A 23878-nucleotide genomic window follows, 5' to 3' on the forward strand; every position below is an offset into this window, starting at 1 on the left:
GCCCTAATGTGGCAGGTGAAGACTCTCTTTAGGTTACTAGTGGTGGTATATCTGCTACAGCTCTAACAGTCGTTAAAGCAGAACCATTATATAAAACTCCGACACACAGAACCAAACACAAGCACTATGACTTGGCTAAATGTAAAACTTTTAACACTAACGAAATGTCACCACAATTGCTACTTAACGCAAACACACTGCCCTTTCATTTGTCTTTGAACAGGTTTCACTGGAGCAGAGCAGAACAGTCAGATGAAGGAGGAGCAGGTCTGACGACACAAACGAATGAACTTCTATATAAAACTTGAGGTAGAACATTGCTTTCAAGGTTTGGAAGTGCTTTACATCAGAATGACGACGACACAAAAAAAAGGACAACACCATGGCAGATATGGAGCATGACTTCTGAGGTAGTACCAAGCTTATGCAGACCAAGTGCTATGCTACTTGTTTTGAAAACAAAGGAAGACACAGATATTTGCTGCTTCCCCAAAGACATTCATTCCGGTTGAGGTAGGTTCTGAGTCTACTCGGGATGTTTGTCCAAGTCTTTCAGTAGCCCTCATGCAGGCCTCTTTTGACACACATTTTTTTTTTCTTATTTATAGTCAATCACCAAAAAAGCATCCTGAGAAATAGCAAAAGTGTACAAAATCATCAAATCCATGGAGAGGTGGCCTTCCCCGGCCTGAATTTTTGGAGTCAAGTTAGAAGGATTCATCTTAATCCAGTCATCATGAAATAAAAAATAGATCACAAAGTACTCCGAAAGCTGCTAATGGGGAACATGGGCTGGGATGCCAAGGGAACAAGGCTCCGCCATATTCCATCCTTGACAGAGACTGGAGAATTTGTAAAGTCTGTCACCTAGCAGCCATGGGAAAAACAATCATGACCAGTCTTGATAATGCAATTGTAGGAAGAAATGCACAAAGAGGCCTGAGACAGGTCAGGAAGATAAACTTCATAGCGCTTCTAAAAAGCTGTATATCGATATAAAAGAAATAATAAAGTAAAAACAAAAAAAATCAGACTGTAGAAATCTTAAATTGACCTGAGATTGACAAATCATTGTAAAGACATCACCAGACATGGAAATGGTTCTCGGTGAGTCCTACAAGAGGCTTAGAGACTTGGCAATTATCCTTCATTGGTGGGACTATGTTTCAAAGCTGGGACTTCCTGGCTAAAGTTGTGTAGTGGTCCACCCTGGTCATCAGGAGCCAGACTGCTGGCTGGGGGATTGAGCTGTTCTTCTATAATGCTGAATTCATCTAGTGGAAGTGTAGATATCTGAGTCTCATCATGTGAGTCAGGTGGGACGTTATCTGGCTGAGAGGAGAAAAAACACCTTATTACAAAGACAACAATTGTTGCATTTGGCTATCACTACGAAGATGCTGGGCTTCTTAGAAATGATATGGCTCATCCAGGAACAAATATGCACATTTTACACAGATGTCCTTAATATCTACAGTTTAAATTCTACCCCACCTGCCAGGTATAAGGATTGTTTGTGGCTACCACTATGAAGTTGTACATTCGTAACCAACCCCATTTGGGCTGACAGTGGGGTTCAAATTTGAGACCGTCAGGGCTAAAAGCAGGAGCCTCTATCACTTGTGATAAAAGAATAATTCCTCTAGCTAGCAGCTATAATAGACTCTTAACCTCTTATATGAACTAGCCACTAGCGGGGGACAAAGACACACACTCTCCCAGTGTGGAATGGATTAAACATTAGTGCTTAGTGGATCTATATTTTCAATGTATGGAAGGGAATTAAGCATATAAATCTCTCTACATAACAAGGGGAGAGGAGTGTGTTTGAAAGGGAAGAGTGTCCATAAATCCCATGATTAATGTCAAGACAGGACCCTTACCATTATTCCCTTATCCTGTTGATCCTGGGAAGGCAATGCTAGAAACAACCTTTCCAGTTCGTTCATCTCCAGTTGCTTCTCATTCATGTCCAGGTCGTCCCTGTCCCTCCGAGCGGCTCCATTCAGAACCAGGCCTGTGGTGTTCCTCTGACTCCTCGGGATCTGCGGGGTTGACAGCTGTTCCTGGACGTTTTTACACATCAGCAGTCTGGAAAACCGAGAGGGGAGGAAACTGAAAGTGTAGCACCTCCCAGCACTGCATGCCGCCCCTTTATGTGGGCCTGGACACACCTCGCCATTCACATCTTACAGTGAATTCTATGCTCATATACAGCCTCCCAAAACAGGAGCTAGGCTCAGAGAGAAGCTGAGAAAAGTCACAATTCTAGTCTTTGTCTCTGCTGCTCCTCCCCCTGACACCCGAAACCCCTTCCACACTTATCGGTGCACCATGTTCTCTCGCTCCTCCTTATAACCCATTTCTCTGACACGGTTTTCAAAGCAGATCTCCCTGCAGATGTGTCCACCCCATGTGCCACTCAGCTGTTGCCCCAGGTAGAGTAGTTACTGTAACTGTCTTTTAATGGGTTTAGTAGAGGGGACGGTGCTGGATTGACATCAAAAGCCTCTTGCTGGATGTGGCTGCACAGCTCTGCTTACAATAAAATGAGCACCCACAACTCCTATGCACTTCAGGTCTAATCCAAGACCCTTTGGAGCCAATGGAAAGACTCCTATTGACTTAACTGGTCTTTGATCAGAGCCTAGGTAAGCGATTACTGTACCAGCAACAGGGATGTTATACAATCCCACGTGGAGGGGCACAATCACCAATGGAAGGAGAAGTAGACCCTGCAATCAGAAGTGGGACCACGGCCTGGCCTGTGGACTCACAAATGGGAGGTGGTCCATGAGACATTCGTGCTACTGCAACGCGGTTGAGTCTGAGAACCCTTCACCAGCTTGAGAACTGCTGGCGCAAAGCAAACAGCACAATACAAGTAGATAGTGTATTCATGTCACCCGGCCAGTGTGGGGAGAGAACCGTACCTTCCTCTGTACCCAAACATGAGGAACAGGACACAGAATATAATGCACGTGACTCCAATGTGGATCCCAATGATGATCCCTGTGGTGGAGGTCTTATTATTTTGCTCATCTTTCATGCAGTCACATGGGGGATTCAACACTGTGAGGAGAAGCAGCGAAAAGGGAGTTAGTCACTGGGGTTTTAGCCACCTAGTGCTCCCGAGGCCTAGACACAAGAGCACCGCAGCACGTGCTGGGGTTGGAAGCCCAGCATCAGGTCATGTTCTCGAGTAGCTCAGAGGCTGCTTCTCCTTCCTGGGCCTAGTTGTAGAAGGAAGGAGGAGACAGGGAGCAGGCAGCCGCAGTCACAGCCTCCTGTGACTAGGGGGCTGCTCTGTTCCCCCTGCTATCAGGACCTGGAACAGCTCCCTCCGCATTACCCCCCAGGGTGAGAATGCAGAGCAAGGAGAGCCCAATTGGGGATGGGGGGGGTGCTGAGCCAGCTCCAGGGAAGAGACTGGTCCCAGCCCAGCAGCAGCTCATCCTTTCCCCCTTCCCTGCCCCGAAGGAGGTTCAGGTATGGGAGACAGGAGATAGGGTGGAGAAAATGGGCATGGAAGGCGCTTCGGGGGAAGAAGCTGTAGAACCAGCAGCCTGGAGGGGAGGACAAGGGTTGAGTGGGAGAGGGGAGGGCTGAGGAGTATATGGGGAAGGGAAGGCTTGGGTGGGGGTGTTGGAGGGGAGGAGGGGGTGTTTGAGGGAGGGGTAGGGGGTATTTTAGGGAGGGAGAGTTGGGGGCTGTTTGTTGGAAGGTAAGAAAAGTAGAGGAGGGGAGCCTTTGGGCGAGGGGAGGGAGTTGTGGGGGAGAGGGAGGTTTGCAAGGGTCAGGGAGGGAGGGAATGTTTGGGGGGCAGAGGGGGCCTCACACTACTATGAGGGGATCTCTCCCCACAACTTTGCTGGCAAAGCAACTCCCTTGCTCTCCTTAACGCCCCATGACAGTAATGGCCACCAACGAGGAGGCCCTGCCGGCTGTTCTCAGAGCTGGACTCCAGGCTGTGGCCAGCAGAACCCCGCCGGCACAGGCTCTTTGCTCTGGAACCAGCTCCCCGCAGCCCGTCTGGTGGCTCTTTAGGACTTGGCATAAGATGTGCTCATTCGCCGTGGCGCTCTCTTCCCTTGGGCCTGTAGCCAGAGGGTATTTATCCAGCACCGGGTCAAGGGTGTAGAGGCGGGGCTGTCTCTCATCTGTGCCAGCTGTTGCTGACAGTCTTTCATTGTAATGTCCCCACATCAATCAACCGATATCCATGGTAACAAGCACTGGCAAAAGCTTTGGACACCATTATTTAAAGAATGAAATGGGATCAGGCTGCCAAGCATAATATTTGTTTTATTCAGACTGCAGGTCGATGGCTGCAGCAGGCTGCCAGCTGAACACTCTTACAAACATATGTTATCCCCTCTCTGTGATCTGTATCTAGAACTGCCATTGGAATAGCATCCGAGGGTACCGACTGATGCTAGATACAGGCTAGAGCTAGCTGAAGAAAAAACAGCAGCTAAGCAACAGCTTTCCAGGAGAGTGAAGCACTCTCCCCAAATACATCCCGTGTATCGCAGTTAGCTATTTACAGGCCAGCGTCTCCCCGCTTCCCTTTGTGCTGGAGGGGCTTGCAGCAGGGACTTTCAGCTGAACTAATTCCTAAGATTTTGCTGCAGTCGGGCAGTTGTGCTACACAGTAACAAAAGCTTTCAGCCTATTCTCCCGAGACAAGCAATTTCCTTTAAAAGCAGAGCCTGCATCTCTGATCTCTAATGCTGTGTTCAGATGAAAAGTGAAAGGATAACATACAATTATTTTGCCTTCCTGCCTGGGGATTTGTAAACTTTGCATTTTCTCTGTGTCAGAGGTATGATGTGAATTGCACTGGAGGAAAAATGCAGCCAGCCAGAGCAGTTTATAATACCTTATTCAGTGAGATCGCCCAAAACAAAGGCTAAGGATTAGAATGGAGCTGATGAACTTATCTGTACTTCCAACAGAGGTGAATGTTTACTACATTAAAGGTACAGTATGAATAACAATCTATGTTTTGAAGATATTCCCATTGGAAGTCTGGTGAAAATGACTCCCAAAGCACCAGGGTATTTTTCAACACATACAAGAACAAAAGGTGTGAGCAATTAAAGATTCCCCCAAGAGGAGAATCCTCTTGCCTCCAGGTAATTAAAGTGCTGATGCATTTGGTCTCTTTCTCTCTTCCTACCAAACACAGATGCCCTGCAAAGAACTAGGTGACAATTATTTGAAATCTGATTTTCAGAGGCGCTCTCGCCCACAATTCCAGCTGAAATCAGTGGCAGCCGCAAATACTCAGCGCCACTGAATACAGGGCCCAGAGAGGAGTCTAGTCTAGGTGAGAAAGAGCCAGCAAACGCATTCTTAACCCATCGCTGCGCCTCACAAAGCAGAAGCAAAACCACCAGCTGTTCTGAGACCAATTCCCTTCAGTGGGAACAGAATCCTAGTAAGTAGTGATGGAAACCATGTTAGACAGGGGAGTCACCTCCTTCCAAAGCCAAGATACCCTCCAACGTGAAACTGGTAATACAGCTGATCATAACCAAAACTCTATTCACGTCCATTCCTGTGCACCAGCAAGAGGAGCAAAGGATGGGTCAAATCTGGGCTTCAGTTCAGGCCCAGATTTGTAAAGGGATTTAGGCACATCTCCACTCAGCACTGCAAGGACTAGGCAATTTAGACAGTGATTTTGACTCCCGGTGAGAAGTAGGCTCCTAAATCACTTTTGAAAATGGGACTTAGCATCTAAGTCATTCAGGTCTTGCAGAGCTAAGTAGAGCAATGCCTCAATACCGTTACGAATCGGAACCTCCGCTCTTTTGTCAATTTCAGACAGGCTCTTCTTCATTTTCCTGTTCACAGGAATTTCCTTGTTTGTTTGCTTGGTTTGTTGACAGAAAGAGATTGTCATGGACAAAAGTGTCCCAGATTGTTAACAACCAAGCAATCACTCCAGAAACAATGAAAAAGAACGAGGAGTCCGTGTGGCACCTTAGAGACTAACAAATTTATTTAGCCCACGAAAGCTTATGCCCAAATAAATTTGTTAGTTTCTAAGGTGCCGCAAGGACTCCTCGTTCTTTTTGCTGATACAGACTAACAGGGCTACCACTCTGAATCCAGAAACAATTAGTCTTTACCTGCTATTATCACTCACTTGCAATAAGTATGGGGAGATTTAGAAAAGCAGGACAACAATGGGCTCCTTAAACTACTACAATCAATACAATCCCATCTAATCTGTCCAATGCACCCAACCTGCTGGTGACCACACCCGGTTCTGTGTTCAGTCCGAGCACGAAAAGCCTGACTTGCTCCCCTGAGTACAATGAAGAGACTCCAAACTTGTCTAAATGTAACTAAGGATAGAATTTGGCTCTGGGTCTATTAAGAGCCAGATTCTGACCTCGGCTACGTGTTCTGGGTTCCCACTGAAGTCAGCTGGAATTGCATATATACAGAATGAACACCCAGGATTTAACCCTGAGACTTTTAAAACACTGATGGTGATAATGGCCTTTGGGGCAGGGACCATCTCTTGATTCTGTGTCTGTACAGCACCTAACCCATGAGTGGGGCTCCTAGGTGATGCGATAATACAAATAAATAAATAACAACACTTGTCCATGCACAGCTGTTGCTTGTGAAAGAGAGGGAGCTAACTGTGTGCACTCTCTAACCTATGCACCAAACAGTATGCCACACTCTCCATCTGTGGTCTGTACAACCTGAATTTGGAAGACGAACATTGCTATTTAGTTACAGGAGTACCAGAAACTTGGCACATTTTGGTTTGTTTTCTGTAACTAGAGATCAGACTGAACTGAGCCAGATGCAGAATGTTTCCTTCCTAGCAACACTAACGATCGGTAATGGTGGTTTGGAGTGGGCTACAGAGTTGGCGGTTCATGCCCATATTATTTCCAGTTGCTTCCTTGAGAGAGGAAGAAGGGGTGATGAACATGCATAAAGATTAAGGAACTGGAAATAACCACATTAGCCACCAGAGGGCACTGCTTCTCCATACAACCTAGCTTCAAATTTATTTGCTGTGCAGAAAATAAAGTGCTTCTTAAAGGTGACGGTTCAGAAGTAGCAGCATACAGCATTGGATGCACTATTAAATTAACTGTGTGTTAGTAAGACCCTCACCGTCTCTGGCTATATCACTCCTATGCTGTAAGGTTTCACATCGCGTACACAAGTTGGACTGATTCTGCCTCTTACCTGTTCTTTCAACAGTTTCTCGGAGGGATACAAAGCGGACAGTAGAATTTCCATCCCCATGCTGGTTATATGCCAGGAGTTTTACTTCATATACCACTGATGGGTCTATTTTAGAAAAGACACGAGGAGGGTATTTCAGGTTAAAGAGCTACAGTACACTAATCTTGCTGAGCCTGCCCTTGTCATGAAAACAGACATCTTACATGCATTGCAAAACCCAGTCACTGTCAGTATAAGGACCCAAACCTGCTCTCACTTAAATCAGTGGGGGCAGGCTGAGGGCCTAAGGGAGGAGTGGAAAACAAACCTTGCTAGGCACTCATGATATACATTTCCTAGCTGTCATATATTACTCTAAACATTCTGTTATAATGACAACATAAAGGGGAATTTTCTTGCTCAGCGAAGGCACGTAATGTGAATAACGCTCTCCTCTGTACTTACCCAAGTGAGTAATGTTATAAGATGTAATGTTGCTGGGCAGAAGCATAGGGCCAGTAAAGTGGGATAGGTGAACTTTACGGTAGTAGAGTTTGAATCCTTCATGCTGGCCGAGTTTGACGGAGGGCTCCCACACCGCTTGGATGGTGGTGCTGTTAAGAACTTTAATAAAGAGGGATGGCATTGCTGGGACTGAAAAAGAGAGCGAGAGAGAGAGAGGTTTTTCACGACTTGGGTCATGCTTGTTCCCGTCGTAGCCTAAACATAATCGGCAGTGCACAGAAAAATAACGAAATCCCTGCTAGCATGCCATGGTAGCTGCTGAGTCGAGGGGGTGATAGAAAGATGCACTTGATTGGGATTAGTTTAGGCTGGATCCTGCTTTTATAGTCCTGAATTCCTTCAAGAAGTTGTGTGAGTTTCAAACCATTTCCTGTTCTCAGCATGGTGGTTCAACAAGCTAGGAGGCTACTTTGTAGATTCTGTTGCAATTTGATTCTCGGCCCCATCGGGTCAGGTCAGGAATGCAGGAGCATTGGAAGTGAATTTCCAGATTCCCCTCTCCTCCCCCCAGGGCAGTGGTAGCCTTTTAGAGTGATTAATCCCTGAGGGAGGGAGAAACCAGAAGGATGGAGTTAGAGACATCAGTCTTAAAGCAATAAGTGAAATATGCTGCAACTGGCTGAGCTCTCAGGCTTCCTGCACTGACTTGCAGTCACTGTTCCAGCAGCGGTTGCTAGTCTGGGCTCGGCTCTGCAGCGTTTCAGGGGCCATTACACAGAGAGGTTAATAAGAAAGGGAAAGAATCGGGGATCAGAGTGAAAAAGAAAGTACTTTCAATCAAGGCAGTACGTTCCTCTACATTGTGTTGCTGCTACCTTGCAAACCAGTTTCATCATAATCTTTTTGTAAAGGGATGTACTTACCGGATCTCAAGGATGCATGAGGTTGGAGGGCAGGAGAGATGCAGGACTCCCGATTCTTACTTGGTTACCCCCACTGACCCATAATGCTGATGCCTACAACCCCAGGGCCTGATCCAAAGCCTAATGAAGTCAATAGGAGTCTTTCCATTGACATCAATGGATTTGGGGCTCAGGACCCTTGAGACAAGGGGAAGGAACAGGTAGCATCAGGAGTGCGTTACCCCCACAAGGGGATGTAGCTAGTTGGGTTGTCCTCCAATGAATGCCCGGGGCACTGCTGCATGGCTGGTACTGACAGGGTGTAGCAAGGGCTGCTGATGAGCTTGGTCCATCCAGCGCCCCTGGGTGTATTGCAGCTCTTCCTGCTCTCCACAGGCCACATGTCAATTTATGCCACAGAAGTAAAGAAAGATTTATAGTCAGAGCATTGGGCAGGCTTAGAGCAAGCTCTATGCCCCCCAGGTCCCATTCTCAACATTCTTCCGGTGGCTGGAGTGGTGAGTTGCGCAGAGATTTTTCCCACATTTGTTTCTTCCTTGCACCTATCAGAGTTCATGTTTTAACACAAAGATAACCAGAGCAAGACCACGTACCAGACGCGAGCCAACCCCACCTAGCTTGACGGCCTGAGAAGCTCCCCAGTGATTTGTGGGTCTGCAAACCCAGTTCAGGTTTCCCTGTAATTTAAACATGGGGGGTTTTCATGGCTGATTCACTTTAAAAACCAAGGCCATGTCTACATCTAAAATTTTGCAGCGCTGGTTGTTACAGCTGTATTAGTACAGCTGTATAGGGCCAGCGCTGCAGAGTGGCCACACTTACAGCAACCAGCGCTGCAAGTGGTGTTAGATGTGGCCACACTGCAGCGCTGTTGGGCGGCTTCAAGGGAGGTTCGGGGAACGCGAGAGCAAACCGCGGCGAAGCTGGTCTCCTTTCCCGGTTTGCTCTCTCGTTCCCCGAACCCCCGAGCAAGCAGGTCTCCTTCCCTGCGGTTTGCTGGGTGGTTCCGGGAACGCGAGAGCAAACCCGGGAAAGGAGACCAGCTTCGCCGCGGTTTGCTCTCGCGTTCCCCGAACAAGCAGGTCTCCTTCCCTGCGGTTTGCAGGGTGGTTCCGGGAAACGCGAGAGCAAACCGCGGCGAAGCTGGTCTCCTTTCCCGGTTTGCTCTCGCGTTCCCGGAACCACCCAGCAAACCTCAGGGAAGGAGACCTGCTTGCTCGGGGTTCGGGGAACGCGAGAGCAAACCGCGGCGAAGCTGGTCTCCTTTCCCGGTTTGCTCTCGCGTTCCCGGAACCACCCAGCAAACCTCAGGGAAGGAGACCTGCTTGCTCGGGGTTCGGGGAACGCGAGAGCAAACCGGGGAAGGAGACCAGCTTCGCCGCGGTTTGCTCTCGCGTTCCCCGAACCCCCCTGCAAACCGCAGGGAAGGAGACCTGCTTGCTCGGGGTTCGGGGAACGCGAGAGCAAACCGGGGAAGGAGACCAGCTTGATTACCAGAGGCTTCCTCAGGTATGCTGGGATACCTGCTTATTCCACGGAGGTCAAGAAAAGCGCTGGTAAGTGTCTATATTTGATTACCAGCGCTGGATCACCAGCGCTGGATCCTCTACACCCAAGACAAAACGGGAGTACGGCCAGCGCTGCAAACAGGGAGTTGCAGCGCTGGTGGTGCCCTGCAGATGTGTACACCTCCTAAGTTGCAGCGCTGTAACTCCCTCACCAGCGCTGCAACTTTCTGATGTAGACAAGCCCCAAGGTGGTTTCCTAAGTGTTGGAAACCCTAGGCTGCGTTTTAGGGATAGAGAAAGTAGACTCACAAGGGTGCCTGCCCAAGACATAGTACGTGAGACAGTTTGGACGGTTTGCTTTCCCCTCCCTCTCGGTGCTCCTTCCCCCACCCCCTAAACTCTCGTGTACAACTTTCTTTAGACTCCCAGGTGCTGTTCTGTCATTCACACTTTTGCTGACTACCACAAAACTCAATAGAGCAAATGCTCTAATCAATGTCTGTCCCTTTTGCACCATTCACTAAGTGCAAAGTGACAACAACTGGCCCGCAGAGAATTTCCTTGTCAAAGGGGTGTGCTCCCTGCTGGTGCCAGTGCCCCAGTTGTGGGCCCCTAACACCTGGTGTCGGGGGCAAGCCAGGGGAGGGAGGAGGTGTTTTGGGGTCAGGCAGGAGGAGTGGCAGAGATCTGCTACACCATGACAAACCTGGATGGTTTTAGGGTCCCTGAGGGACTCCAAACCAGTTGTGCAGCTTGAAGTCGCTTGTCCAGGGCTTGCTCCAAGAATCAGAGAGCAGGATCTAGCTCCTTATTGCCCCTGCTCTTGGTGCAGGAAAGAATCTAGCCCTATAACAATTTGGGAATAAATCTGATCTGAGGCTATGGCTACACTGGCGCTTTACAGCGCTGCAACTTTCACGCTCAGGGGTGTGAAAAAAACACACTCCTGAGTGCTGCAAGATACAGCGCTGTAAAGCCTTAGTGTAAACAGTGCCGCAGTGCTGGGAATATATGGCCAGGGCACGTTTACTGAAGGAATATCAGGATTAGCAATGTAAAATGTTAACCAGTTAATCATAAGCATTAGTCATACCAGTTAACCCACCTTAACTGTTAACCCCTGGGCCGCCTGGCCCCAGCTGCCCTGTGCCACCCACTGGCCCCGTATCGCCCTGCCAGAGCAGGCCCAGCCGTGCTGGCCAGAGCAGCCTGGCTGGAGTGGCCCCTAGCCCTTTAATCGGTTAACCATTTAAATGAAATATTTTTAATTGTTTAAACAGTTAACTTTTAAAATGATATTTACATCCCTAATCAGGACTCATAGAAAACATCCTTAAACAACTCACCACACAAAAGGGCAGCTTCGTCCAAGACACCGCAGCCTTCCCCAAGAAACTCTGCAACTTTAACAACCTCCCTCAAACACCATCCCTGCCACCACTAATGTCACCTCCCTATGCACCAACATCCCTCAACGCAACAGCTTCGCTGCCTGCCTCAAACACATACAAGACAATCCACAACCCTCAGAAATCCAAACTCATCTTCACCCATAACAACTTCACTTGTAACAGCAAACACGTTGTCCAAACCAAGGGGACAGCCACGAATACTGGGATGGTTCCTCAATACACCAACCTCTTCATGGGCCACCTTGAGGAAGAATTTCTGGCAAAATGCACCACAAGACCAATGATATACCTGAGATAAGCCATGAGATTCTCCTCCTCAGACAGAAGATCTAAACTCCCTCGTAGATTTCCACTACAACTTCAACAGCCATCATCTATCCATCAAACTTTCTCTAGAATAGTGGTTTTCAACCTTTTTTCATTTGCAGATCCCTAAAAAATTTCACATGGAGGTTGGACCCCTTTGGAAATCTTAATACATAGCCTGTGGACCCCCGGGGTCTGCGCACCAGAGGTTGAAAACCACTGCACTAGAACACTTCCACACCAGCATCAACTTCCTGGACACCACGATTAGCTTTGATAGCGGAACCCCACAAAAGACTATATACAAGAAACCCACCTTATCTCCACAAAGCCAGCAACCACTCCAGACACACCACAAAAATCTGTTAGCTACAGCCAGACACTCAGAGAAACTCCAAAGAGAAAGTCTGGAATATACACCTAAACACACATAAACCCGCCTTCACTAAACAAAGACACTCCACCAGAGAAGTAGATTGCATCATGGAATGGGCCACCCAAATATCCCATGAGAACCTGCTTCAATATAGATTAAAAAAAAAAACCACTGACAGCACACCTCTGGTTGTTACCTATCACCAGCCACCGGAACCCATACGAGGTATCATCAAACAGTTACAACATATATTTGAGGGGGACCATATGCTGAGAGAAATCTTTCCTGAACCCCTACTTCCGGCCCTCAAATAACCTGCAAAACTTGCCAAGTTCATCATCAGAAGCGAACTTCCCACAGATCAGGACACACCAACTCAAAGTAGCACCAGGCCTTGCTAGAACAACAGGTGCAAAACATACAGACGCATCTCCACTGCTACAAAGATCAATACCCCTCACAACATACACCTTTCAAGGTTCATGGGTCCTACCTATGCTTATCACAACATGTAGCGTACCTCACCCAATGCCTCAATAACAACTATGTGGGTATAGCTCGAAAGTTTGTACCTTCCACCAGTAAAAGTTGCTCCAATAAAAGACATTACCTCAGCTATCTTGTCTCTACCTTTTATCGACGCTTACTGAGATACTCGTCTTGACAATATCTTTTGGCACAGAGTTCCACAAAGTTATTATATACGTGAATAAATAATAATAACTGATTTTAAATGTATCAGTTTATAATTGAACTGAGTGATATCTTATCATGGTATTTCAGAAAAAGTAAGTTTGTTTCCAAATGTTGATAAAAAGTAATTGTGACAGTTTGAAGCTTGAGAACAGCAAATAAGCTACTTTCCTAGGTTTTTACTGTTTTATGACATTATGGTCAAAACAGCATATCTGAAGGATCTGAAATTTCCCAGACGTTTTAAATTTTTTTTCCAAAAAAGTACAGTTGTGACGGAAAAACAAAAACTAATCTCTTGTTTGAGACACTTCTATGCAATCACGTCTTCCAAAAAGGTATTCCATCTCCACTAATTCCCATTGGGATGCAATGTCAGGGCAAGTCAACGAGTTTTCCTAACGACTTGCATGTAAGTCAATAGAAAGGAACAATGATTTGGAGTTTTCCCATTGACCTACATTAGGAGAACATCTCCATGTACATTCACTAGACAATGATAAGAAAGCAGGCTTCCACAATCATTTGTTAAAGATATTCCGGCTTAACATCTGTTATTGGAAAACAACCAATTATATCAAAGTTTGCTTCATACCAGGATAGTATCCAGATGTGTAAGTTATCGAAATGGAAATCTGTTTACACCCTGGCTTCGTATGTGTACACACATCAGTAGAATCTGTTTATGGATCAGAACTAAACTTGTACGGGAACATGCCATTTCATCCAAGATGTAGATATCATTTTAAAAAAATCCAATAATGTAATTTTTCCTATAACTCTTCTACCTCCCTGATCCCTTCAGGACAAAACTGTGGGGTGGCTGGCTCCCCTCTTTGAAGCAGGCTGTTTGACTCGGCCTAGGAGGTGAAACTCCTAAAATGGAAAATAGCCTAGTAAACGGAAACCCTAGAGGAGGTGAAGGTGATGGACCCCATCTGTTGAAGTGTGGCCCTTATTTATTGGTCTCATGTTATCACATGGCCAGCATCTGCTCATGGTGACACCTCAAAGAGGTTCATTTCACCACGTGACATTTTAGCAACTGTAGTGTCCCTGTTATAACATGGGACCAGGAGTTAGAGACCAGGATTTATTTAGTTAGATTTAGACTCACATTCGCTTACCAAAACGTATCTTACATATCACCTCTGAATTTGGAACACAGAACTGAATAGAGCATAAAGGAGTCTACATTGGTTTAACTAACATGGGGAGGACCCAGAAGGCAGCTGGGCAGCTAACAGGAGGATGTAAGAAGGTGTATTACGTTATGCTTCTCTCCCCATACCCAGTCTACATGACAACAGGGATAAAATGTGAGATGACAATATCATTCTGGAGATAAAAACTGACCTATATAAGAATCATTTGATGCCCAAGGTGCTTGCACAGCATAAATCCAGTGAATGGATCTATGGCCACACCAGTACTGTGCAGCACAATACTAGTCAATTCAGGTAACTGCCCTGGAGTCAATCCCTAAGCTAGGACTGGGCTTTACAGGGTACGTGTGACGAGGGAGGATAGCTCAGTGGTTTGACCATTGGCCTGCTTAAACCCAGGGTTGTGAGTTCAATCCCTGAAGGGGCCATTTAGGGAAATGGGGTTAAAAAAAAGAACAAAACAAAAAAACCCCAGTCTGAGGATTTGTCCTGCTTTGAGCAGCAGGTTGGACTAGATAACCTCCTAAGGTCCCTTCCAACCCTTCTATTCTATGCTCTTTCCACTAGAGAGAAATAATGCATCACTTCTGTGTGATGAGCTCAGCATTTGGTAGCCCCAGGAATTAAAAATTTGAGCGTATCCTTACGTAAACAGATCTGACATGCAGCACAGGGTGTTTAGCCTTGTGCCATCTGAACAAAGCTGAAATGACAGGGAGGGAAACTGCCTGGACATCTCTAAATTACCCTACAACACTCAAGGACTATGTGTTGCAGAAATCACCTTAGAGACTAACAAACCTTGGTCAGGCACAGGATATATTTAAAGAGCTTAACAGCTAAGGATGCTAGGGTACAGAATTTCAGCCTCATTGCAGCTTAGGGTTACCAGATAGCAACTGTGAAAAAAACGGGGTGGGGGGTAATAGGCACCTACATAAGAAAAATTTCCCAAAAAGAGACAAGTCACCCTAATGCAGCTGCTTTACACCGACCCAGCAGGTCTGGCCACTGGAGGATCTACCCTGAACAGAGGGCTCCACTAGTAATGCAGGGTGGTCACCGCTGCTTCTACGCTTCTCCCCTCCCCCAGGTCCAGTGCAACCCTGCACGCTGGAAATACTTGGCTACTGGAATGGCTCTGAGGGCCACTGACAACAAGTGTAGAAATAGCACAGCCCTAAGCTACGGCAAGCTCAGCTCAGCCACAGCCCAGTATCAGGCCTGAAAATATGAACTCTGAAAGCTGAGGAAGTCAGGAGAGGTCGGTCATTTAGACCATTATAGGCATAAGGGCCAGCTGCAAAGTCTGAATCTGGATTTGGATCCAGATTTCTCTAAAGTTTAGGGAACTTAGGATCTGGCATTTAGGGATAAACGTTCTATCCACAGTGCTTGTCAGGCTGCTGCCCACGCCTGTTATAAAAATGGCCTGATCATCTTCAGTGGCACGAAGTGCACAGTGGTGCATCCATAGAGTCTTTTCATTTGCTCAGGCCTATGCAATTTCGATGTAATTCTCAAGTTCCTGGCATTCTGCCATAGCAGCCTTCAACTGGGCAAAGTCCGTGGGCCTCTGAATATTGTAATATTACAGTACGTAAGTTCTTTCTCATCATCTCTCCAGGTTTTGACACAGCATTTACAGTGCATGCCTCACCAGGGTACGCACAAAAACTGACTTTTCTGATCTGTTCGTTGAAGCATGTGTCTTTCTATTGCCGAAGAGTCGGAGACACAACGAAATCAGCTGCCATGTATAGACAGTGGGCACACTTGGGGCAATGTTTCCTTCTCTGGACTCCAATGTTGAGCATGCAACTGACTGCACCACAGAAGTAGGCATCTGCCAAATCTGTGCACACAAGCAGCCATGGTTAGGGTCCAGTGGGTGCCCAGCAATCCAATCTCCACACAAACCTGCAGGATCCGTGCAAAAATGAGTGTGCACTGGTTGTGCATGCAGAAGTGGGTACGCTCAGTGCTAGGCTGGCTGAAAAGCTGCCCTTTGTTAGATCCTCATTATTTGACTCATAAATGAAAATGTGGCAATGGGGGGAGAAATACCTTTATTATCCATTGGACAAAGAAACATTAACATTGGCCACCTCAATTTGTGAAGAGTTGGTTTTATTTTACAGGTTCAGAGCCTTACATTTAATAAAAACCACAAGAACTTCTCTCCTTCGAAGCTTGAAATATATAGTATTCATTAAAACTTGGAATATATTGTTTTCATTTTATGTATGCACTTGTAGAATGTATGTGCTGTTTATAATTTCATTACACAAATAAGTGTATACAGCATGGCAGTATAGAGGAATGTGTGTATATATACATGTGTACACACACATTTATATGTGTTTCACAGAAGTATATATGAGGTAAAATATATCTAATATATGTAAGGAGTCTCCCAAGTTAGTAAGGGATGGAATACTTATTTTCCTCTTCCGTGCTGTTTGGAGTTTTCCCCAAGTCATTTCAACTTTCTTCTTGGCGTCCTCTTTAGTCGAAGATGACTAAAGGAACAGTCTTCATCCTAGAGAAATGTCAAAAAGTCCTGGAGAAAACCCTAAAAAGCATTAAAAGACAAGAATAGGAGTGCATGCTGCGTACACACTGTTATGATGCACATATAGTTTGAGATTTTAAAAGTCACATTGTTTGCATCTAAGGCGTGCACCTGTTTCTTCCCATCTGTAATATGTCACCTCTTTATCTCGTTACCAGAAGTCTGAGCAGCAATCCCAACTATTGGAACAGATTCTGATCTCATCTACACTCCCATAAATCCAGAGTAAAGACACTGAAATCAACTGAGTTATTCTGAATTTACAATAGCATGTCTCAGAGTAGGGCCTAGCCTCTTCTGCTCTTTCTAGGCTTGTGTTGTAACATCTTTCCAATTCATATTATACTGAGGTACTCACAGTATCTAATCCATCTCTTCCCCCTCTACCTGTCAATCATTCCCTTCTGTGACTGGATTGAGATGGTACCTGACAATACAACTAACAGCTTCTGTGCTGGCTCTTTCAGTTCCGGTGCAATTTAAATTTTCATTTAAAAAAAAATAAGATTCTAGCCTATGAAGAAAACCTTCCAAAGATGGCCCGATGCCCTGCTGTCTTCCTGCACCCGCCTGTAGACCGCCTGAGACAATGGGCCCAATCTTCACCTCATTTATGCTAGTGCAAATTAGGAGGAGCTCCATCAAAATAAGTGGAGTGATGCAGATGTAAAACTGTCTTACGTGAGCTCAGGACTGGGCTGGAGAGCTCTAAGAGAAGCATTAAACTGCTGAGATGTGAAATTCTGCCAATGATCTAACAAACATTATATTATAATGAAGCTCAGTCTCTCCCGCATCTTGTTAGAAGACTCCTCTCTCCATTGCATGATTGCTTGGCCACTTCTTAACACATTATTGATTATAGTGCTACTACCACGTTCTAGAGTTTTACATGAGGTTCCTGCCCCGAGGAGCTTAGAATTCAGACAAGAGAGACATGACGAGAAATGAGAACTAGTTGTGTTGTAGACAGAGAGGAAGCATGAACAATGGAGAACAGAGAGGAAGATTTCTCTAACGCCAGATATTTACCAAGGATGCAGATCATTTATTTGATTTCCCTCCTTGGTATTTTCTTCTTTTTCTTCTTCATTTTTAATAGGAGCAGGTGTAAAGAAAGAAGCAGAAAGCACTTGAGTTGAGAGTAGTGACAGAAAATACGAGAGCAGTCAGGCTGGAGGAAGGGTTCGAAGGAGGCAGATATACGTGGCTTGTTGCTATTTGCCACCATCTGTGTGTTAGACGTGAATTTATGGGCATTGAAATCTGAAATAAGTCCAAGTCAGTGCCAAGCAGCCACATCCCCAGCCTCAGGCCAGCCACCAGAATGCCTTTTATGAGATCTCTTCTTCTCTACAAATTAAGGGCCAAATCCAACTCATCTTACTCTCAGAAAGCTCCAGCTGACATCTTCAAAGGGCCTTACCCACAACCTCCCGGTGAAGCAGAGCTCACTTCTGCACTGCAAGTAGTGTCTCTTTGTTTGGGGCTCAGGTAAATTGTCTCAGCACATTTTGCTTCAAGAAGCAGAGAGCCCTATACTCTTATGTAGCCTTGTTCTTAATGAGCTGAATTTCTTCACCATATTACACCCTGGAAAAATCTCTACTGGGTAATAATTCTGTATTGTGCTGATGTTCACCTTGTGGCTAAGAACTGCAATGGCCACATCTATACAGAAGTTACTGGGATACGTCTGGTCCTGACGCACTGGACCCAATGGTTTACAATGGGGGTGTAAGCAGTGTAAGCCAGGGCAAAATTCATCTTGTTATTTTGTTTAAGATATAAAGCTTGGCAAGCCGCAGCTGTGCAAGGAACGGGCAACAGACATGCCAAAGAAGAGGATGCTGAGCGCATCTAATACATCTCCTAGGAGCAGCGACACTAAGTGTCACCGTTCCTCTGTCCCTGAGTCAGGATGACAGAGCCATACTGGGGGAAACTTGACAGCAACAGATAAAACATTGCACATGGAATATCGTACGGAGGGGAAACAACACATTTTTCCTGTCACAGTAACTTTAGGCAGTTTTAATAGACAAACACACTCATTTCTTCTGCAGATATTTACAGTCCTGGACAGCATAGGTCCTCTCCTGTCAATAAGATTTCACCAAAACAGCCACCTAAGCATCCATATGAACATGTTACACTGTACATAAACTTGGCTTCAATCTTATTCTCAGTGATCATCCAAATCTAGTGCTCTACATTTTGATGGAACAGGGATGCCACAGATTCTGTTCTTGCAGCTCCTTTCAGCCTGCTAGATAGAATATTTTATCCTTGAACAGAAAATTGCTGGGTGTGGCAGACAGGAGCTCCACAATGTAAAGTCCACTGGTGTAAAGTCCATTAAAGACCCTGTCAGTGAGGAAACAAAGCAGCAGCCGCTCCATGTGGTGTTAAAACCAGGTCCGATCCTCAGAGTCGGGGAGACGTAACTGGCTGTCCCGAGAGGGCAATGGGAAGAGGAGTGGAAAGCAGTGCAGGCCCTCAGCCGTACTAGAATTTGGAGACTGCAAAGGAGGCTTCAAGCCATCTCTGTCCCACCCCTCTGTTTCTCCACCAAGTGCAGGAACAGAGCGACTCAGAATCTGGCGTTTGAAAGATATCTCTACACTACGCTGCAGTGAAAGACCCGCAGCATGGCCATGACCATCAGCTGACTTACGCTTCGAGATTCGTTGCCACGGGTTTTTTATTTCAGTGTAGACATACTCTAAGTCTCTCCTCGTCAAAACTCAAACCAAACCTGGTTTCACTGAACTTAAAATAAGTCACAAAAACGTTTCTGTTCTTAGGAGAGTCTTTTAGAACAACATTTTACAGATGAACTAGATGACAAGAGCTCCTTTAAACAGCAGCAATTGGGGGAAAAAATGTGAATTAAACTCAGTGGAGGGAGAATGGGATATTTAGCAAGGCTTACTCGTCCATTACAAATTGCAGCTTAGTGGTTAATCTTTGTTACATGGGCGATGTTGTATTTAAAAACATTAGGTCTGTACGATGATGCCTTCAAGCTTCAAAGAGCCTGGAAATTTATTACCCTGATACAAAATACGTAAATGTGCATGTGCTGATTTAAGGAAATAATGTCAAAAAGCCCTACCCAGCCTGCCTCAACCTTGTCCAAAAATCACCAAGTTTTATGAGGCATGCGTGGCTGCTGGCTACTGCTACTGAACTCAGAGCTTTGGGTCAAGGATTTTAAAGTTTACACCCCACATCTCTACACTGAAAGGAAAAGGATGACTGGTTTACTTCAGGATGCTGAGTGAACAACCTTGAAGGGTATCTACCCTGCCCACACCATTGCAAGGATTTATTAGCCCTTTTCCTTAAATACTACAGCAAAGGTTCACATCCAATGAAAGCCAAGTTGCGATCTGATTCACCAACTTGAAGTTAGTGGCCCTATTTCAACTATACCTGAAATAGGCCCTTTCTCCTCATATCATTGATATTTCAATTTCAAATTCATAATCAGAGTGCTTTCTTGGAAAACACACCCCTCCTATGCAATTGTCTTGCAGCAAAAGAAGAGCCTGTGGGGATAAACCATGGTCATCCGCTGTCTGAAATGCTCAGAGATCTGCCCCTTCAGAAAACACTACAGTGACTGAAAGCTACTGCAGCTCACGACTGTGGCCTGTCAAACAGGGTTGGGTGGTTTCTGTCCAGTTTCCTGTGGACAAGTGCCTCCCATCACAAAGAGAACTTTCCCATTGGGGACACTAACTGGCAACCTCCACAGAGAGGCCAAGGTATGAACAGGCCCCCGAGGTTGAACTGAAAGATTCGGTCAGTCCAGGTCAGGGCTTTGCGGCTGAGAAGAAGCTTCTTGTTCCGTGAACAAAGCAAGAACTTGCTCTGTGGGGCTGTTAATCAGCTGCCGTCAGGAGGACCAGTGTCATCCAAAGAAAGTACACTACAGCCTTCTTCAGGAACAGCTGCAGACACCAGAGCCTGTGCTCACGTTACTACAGTATTTCGGCTCCTGGGGAACATGGAGATCTTTGTTTCATGTGTAGGGGTTTAGGCCCAGAGCCTCAATGGGAGTTCAGTGCCTGAATACCTTGGAGGACCTGGGCTTTAGTCTTTGTTAAAACAAGTGGTTTAAGGTTACAATGCAGCGTTGGCCTGATCCTGAGATGGGCTAGGCATTCAACTCCCCTTGGCTCCAGCGCTCCTCTCCTGTAGCTGGCTGCCAGCGTAGGGATCACTCTTGCCACAACCCTTTCCCCGGCCTCACCCCCTGAGCCAGGAACCAGGAAAGCAAGTGGCACAGGAGCAGCTCCGATTGCTCTAAATCACCTGTGGATCCCCTCTGTGCAGGTGGGCTGGTTTTATTCTACCTCATGCTCCCCATCAAAGCAGCCACCCCAGCTCACACCAGCTCCAAACGGAGACCCAGAGCACCACCTGGCAAATAGCCTTTACTTCCTTCATTGCTGGGGGCCTCACCCCGCAAGACCTGCACACGGAATTGAGGGGGAGAGGGGGGATTCTAGGCATGAGGCCGCTCAAAGTCAGGCCCCACTGAGGTGATCAAACGAACTCGTTCATTTCTCAGAGAAGGGAGACTGACCCCAGGTAAGGAGAAATGGGAACAAGAGGGCCGTGTGAGGAAGCCACTGGCATTACACAGCACAAAATATTGCAGAGGTCTCTACAGTGTATTTGGATGGGGACAGAGACAGAGGAAAAAATCCACAAATATACCCCACTTGCTGGAAAAGACTCTCCTTTGGTACATTATCAACAATAAAGAGCCTTTCACCTGCAAGAGGTCACACAACCAACAGAGGAACGGCTACATTTAAACTCCAATAACTTCCAATTAGACAATGTTAGGCTGTGTAGCACAGGGGGTGAGACAGAGCGTGAGCTGCTTTTGATTTGCCAGTACAATACTGACAGGATAAGGAAGTCCATTGGCTCCTGCCATAAGAAGACAGCTGAATTCCACGTAACATCCTACAGCACAACCCAGAGCAGGAAAAACGGGGAACAGTGAGATGACATGATCTAAAACATTCAAATACATTGATCAGCCCGATAAACGGCGTTGCTATCCGCATGTTTCCCAGCATCAGATCTCGCAAGCTTTAGGGCTCCTTACCTTCCCCCAGCGTGCTCACCAGCATGACTTCAGAGGCTTTGCTGGCACCCCGGGAGGTATACGCCTTTATATAGAAGCTATAACTGGTCGAGGGCTCTAAATCCGCCACGAGCTGCTGGAAGGTGCTTTTGCTAACAGCCTCCTGGTATTCCATCTCCACGGGGTCTGGAATGCACAAGAAAGGGAAAGCAGAGAGCCATTAGGTTTGCCTAAGAGGGAATGGTGGGACAGACAAATGTTGCAGCAACAGTTTACTAAGCTGTAGTTTTGCATCAAAACAAGGAACTGCATTTGCCTGGGCCTGATTCTGCTCACAATGGGAGTTGGACTGGGCCCATATAGCTTCACTTTCCCCTCCCTCTTAGAGGAAATACCAGAACTCAGTTCCTTATATTTAGCTATTAGGCTATATGGAAGGCTTGGTATCACTTTTCTGATATTCTGCTTATTCTTATCTCTTATTCACTGCCCTGCACACAAAGATTAATCCTCAGGGAGATGCAGATGACAGGGATGAGATAACCTGATCATCTCTCTATCTAGTCATTTACATGCCCCTCATCACCATAATATTCAAGTGCCTAGGAGAAGGAGCATCAGGTTTTTGTCCCATACCTGCAGCTTTCCTTATGTGCAGCACATAACCGATGATCTCCTTGGTGTTCTGCAGAGGTTCGCTCCAGGATACCTGGACAGTGGTTGCGGAGACCGTCTCAGCTTTCACATTCTGCGGAGGGCCAGGCAACCCATCGGCCCACAGCACCGTCAGGCGTGCGCTGGCTTGGGTGGAGCCAGCGCTGTTCTCAGCGATGCACTGGTAGATGGCTTCATCCTCCTGACTGATCCCGTAGATTGTGAGTGTGCTAAAAATACAGACAGACAAAACAAAACAAGATGTTCTGAGCTGAGCACCTTTCTAGGAATATCTGGCCCCTTCAAAATCCTACCCGCCTGCCACAGTGAGGTCCATCCGGACGGGTCTGTGAAGACGTCACAAATGCCTGAGACTGACTGAGGGACTATTTAAATAAATCCCATTTGGCATTGCTTGCTGAGTCAAACAGGAGCTATAAATAAGCTCCCAACCCTGCATCTGCATGTTGATGATTCCAAGAAAAGGAAAAGCCCAGGGAGGAGGAAGAGCAGGAGACATTACCCTAATTTTGTAACCATATCTATGTCTTGAATGGAAGAGATTGTTGTCGGCTCTAATTAAAGATACAAGGGAAGAGGCACGCCCCGAGGGGCTGCTGCCCATGGGCTGTGGAGAAAGAATTAGACACTAACAATGTAGGTCACAGTTATAGGATGGGCGACTGTGTCCTATACCGAGCAGTGACTCCAAGAATGAGTTAGGGGTCACAGAGGAGGCCAATGGAACATGGGCTCCCAGTACAATGCGATGGGGCTAAGAGGGAGAATGCAATCCTCAGCTGTATAAACAGGTGAATATCGAGAAAGAGGAGCGAGGAGGCATTCTCACATCTGATCCATGTTCATCTTCTTGCTTAGAACCTGCCCTTTCTCAGTGGAATCTCAGTCTGCCCTTCCCCCCAAGCTCAGTTGAGCTGCTTTCAGCACAACTCTTTACATCTGAGATACTTGCCGGTCAGTTGCTATTTCAGCCTAGAGATGAGATCGGTGCTTCATGATCACACATTGCCATGAGGGTGGGAAGCAATCCGAGTTCAGCAGAGTGAGTATGCAAGACAGCACAGAAATGGCATGAATTTTGAGCCCTACTTTCAGTAAGGTTTTAGTCCCACTAAAGAGCCTGATTCTGCAAGAAGGCAAGAGCCTCCAGACAGGTGCTGAGCTCAGCTGGTGCCAACTTCAGCAGTTAACGGTGCTGGGTGCCTTGCAGAGATGGGCCCTAAACCTGCTTGGTTCCTGTGTCTTTTCACATGATGTTAACTTGGCTAGGAAGGATCATCATAATAGCTACAGGCAATGAGCTAGCAAAGGCAAAGCACGTGAAATTTAAGCCAAGTCTAATCAATCCCCGTCAGAAAGCCCTCTGGTGATGTTGTAATTGTATTATAGCACATTATAGCAGTCTTAGGGTAACATTAGGATTAGCCCACTTATCCTGCGGGCCTGTTGCTTCATCCTTTGTC

The 23878-nt window shown here is 46.4% G+C and overlaps 1 protein-coding gene across 1 annotated transcript in view; it reads right to left on the reverse strand.

The window, feature by feature from the left end:
• Window positions 1-1073: 1073 nt before the first annotated feature.
• The window catches only part of IGDCC3 (immunoglobulin superfamily DCC subclass member 3), a 187659-nt gene continuing 164854 nt past the window's right edge, over window positions 1074-23878 (reverse strand). Inside the window, exons 8-14 of the mRNA XM_050967469.1 lie at window positions 22377-22624; window positions 21762-21926; window positions 7672-7860; window positions 7228-7332; window positions 2934-3072; window positions 1884-2091; window positions 1074-1332 (exon numbers count right to left, since the gene is read on the reverse strand). Coding sequence (XP_050823426.1) covers window positions 1141-1332; window positions 1884-2091; window positions 2934-3072; window positions 7228-7332; window positions 7672-7860; window positions 21762-21926; window positions 22377-22624 — 1246 coding nt within the window. The 3' untranslated portion in view covers window positions 1074-1140. The remainder of the gene's footprint in view (window positions 1333-1883; window positions 2092-2933; window positions 3073-7227; window positions 7333-7671; window positions 7861-21761; window positions 21927-22376; window positions 22625-23878) is intronic.

This window comes from Gopherus flavomarginatus, chromosome 9, assembly GCF_025201925.1.
Source record: "Gopherus flavomarginatus isolate rGopFla2 chromosome 9, rGopFla2.mat.asm, whole genome shotgun sequence".
Classification (NCBI taxonomy): domain Eukaryota; kingdom Metazoa; phylum Chordata; order Testudines; family Testudinidae; genus Gopherus; species Gopherus flavomarginatus.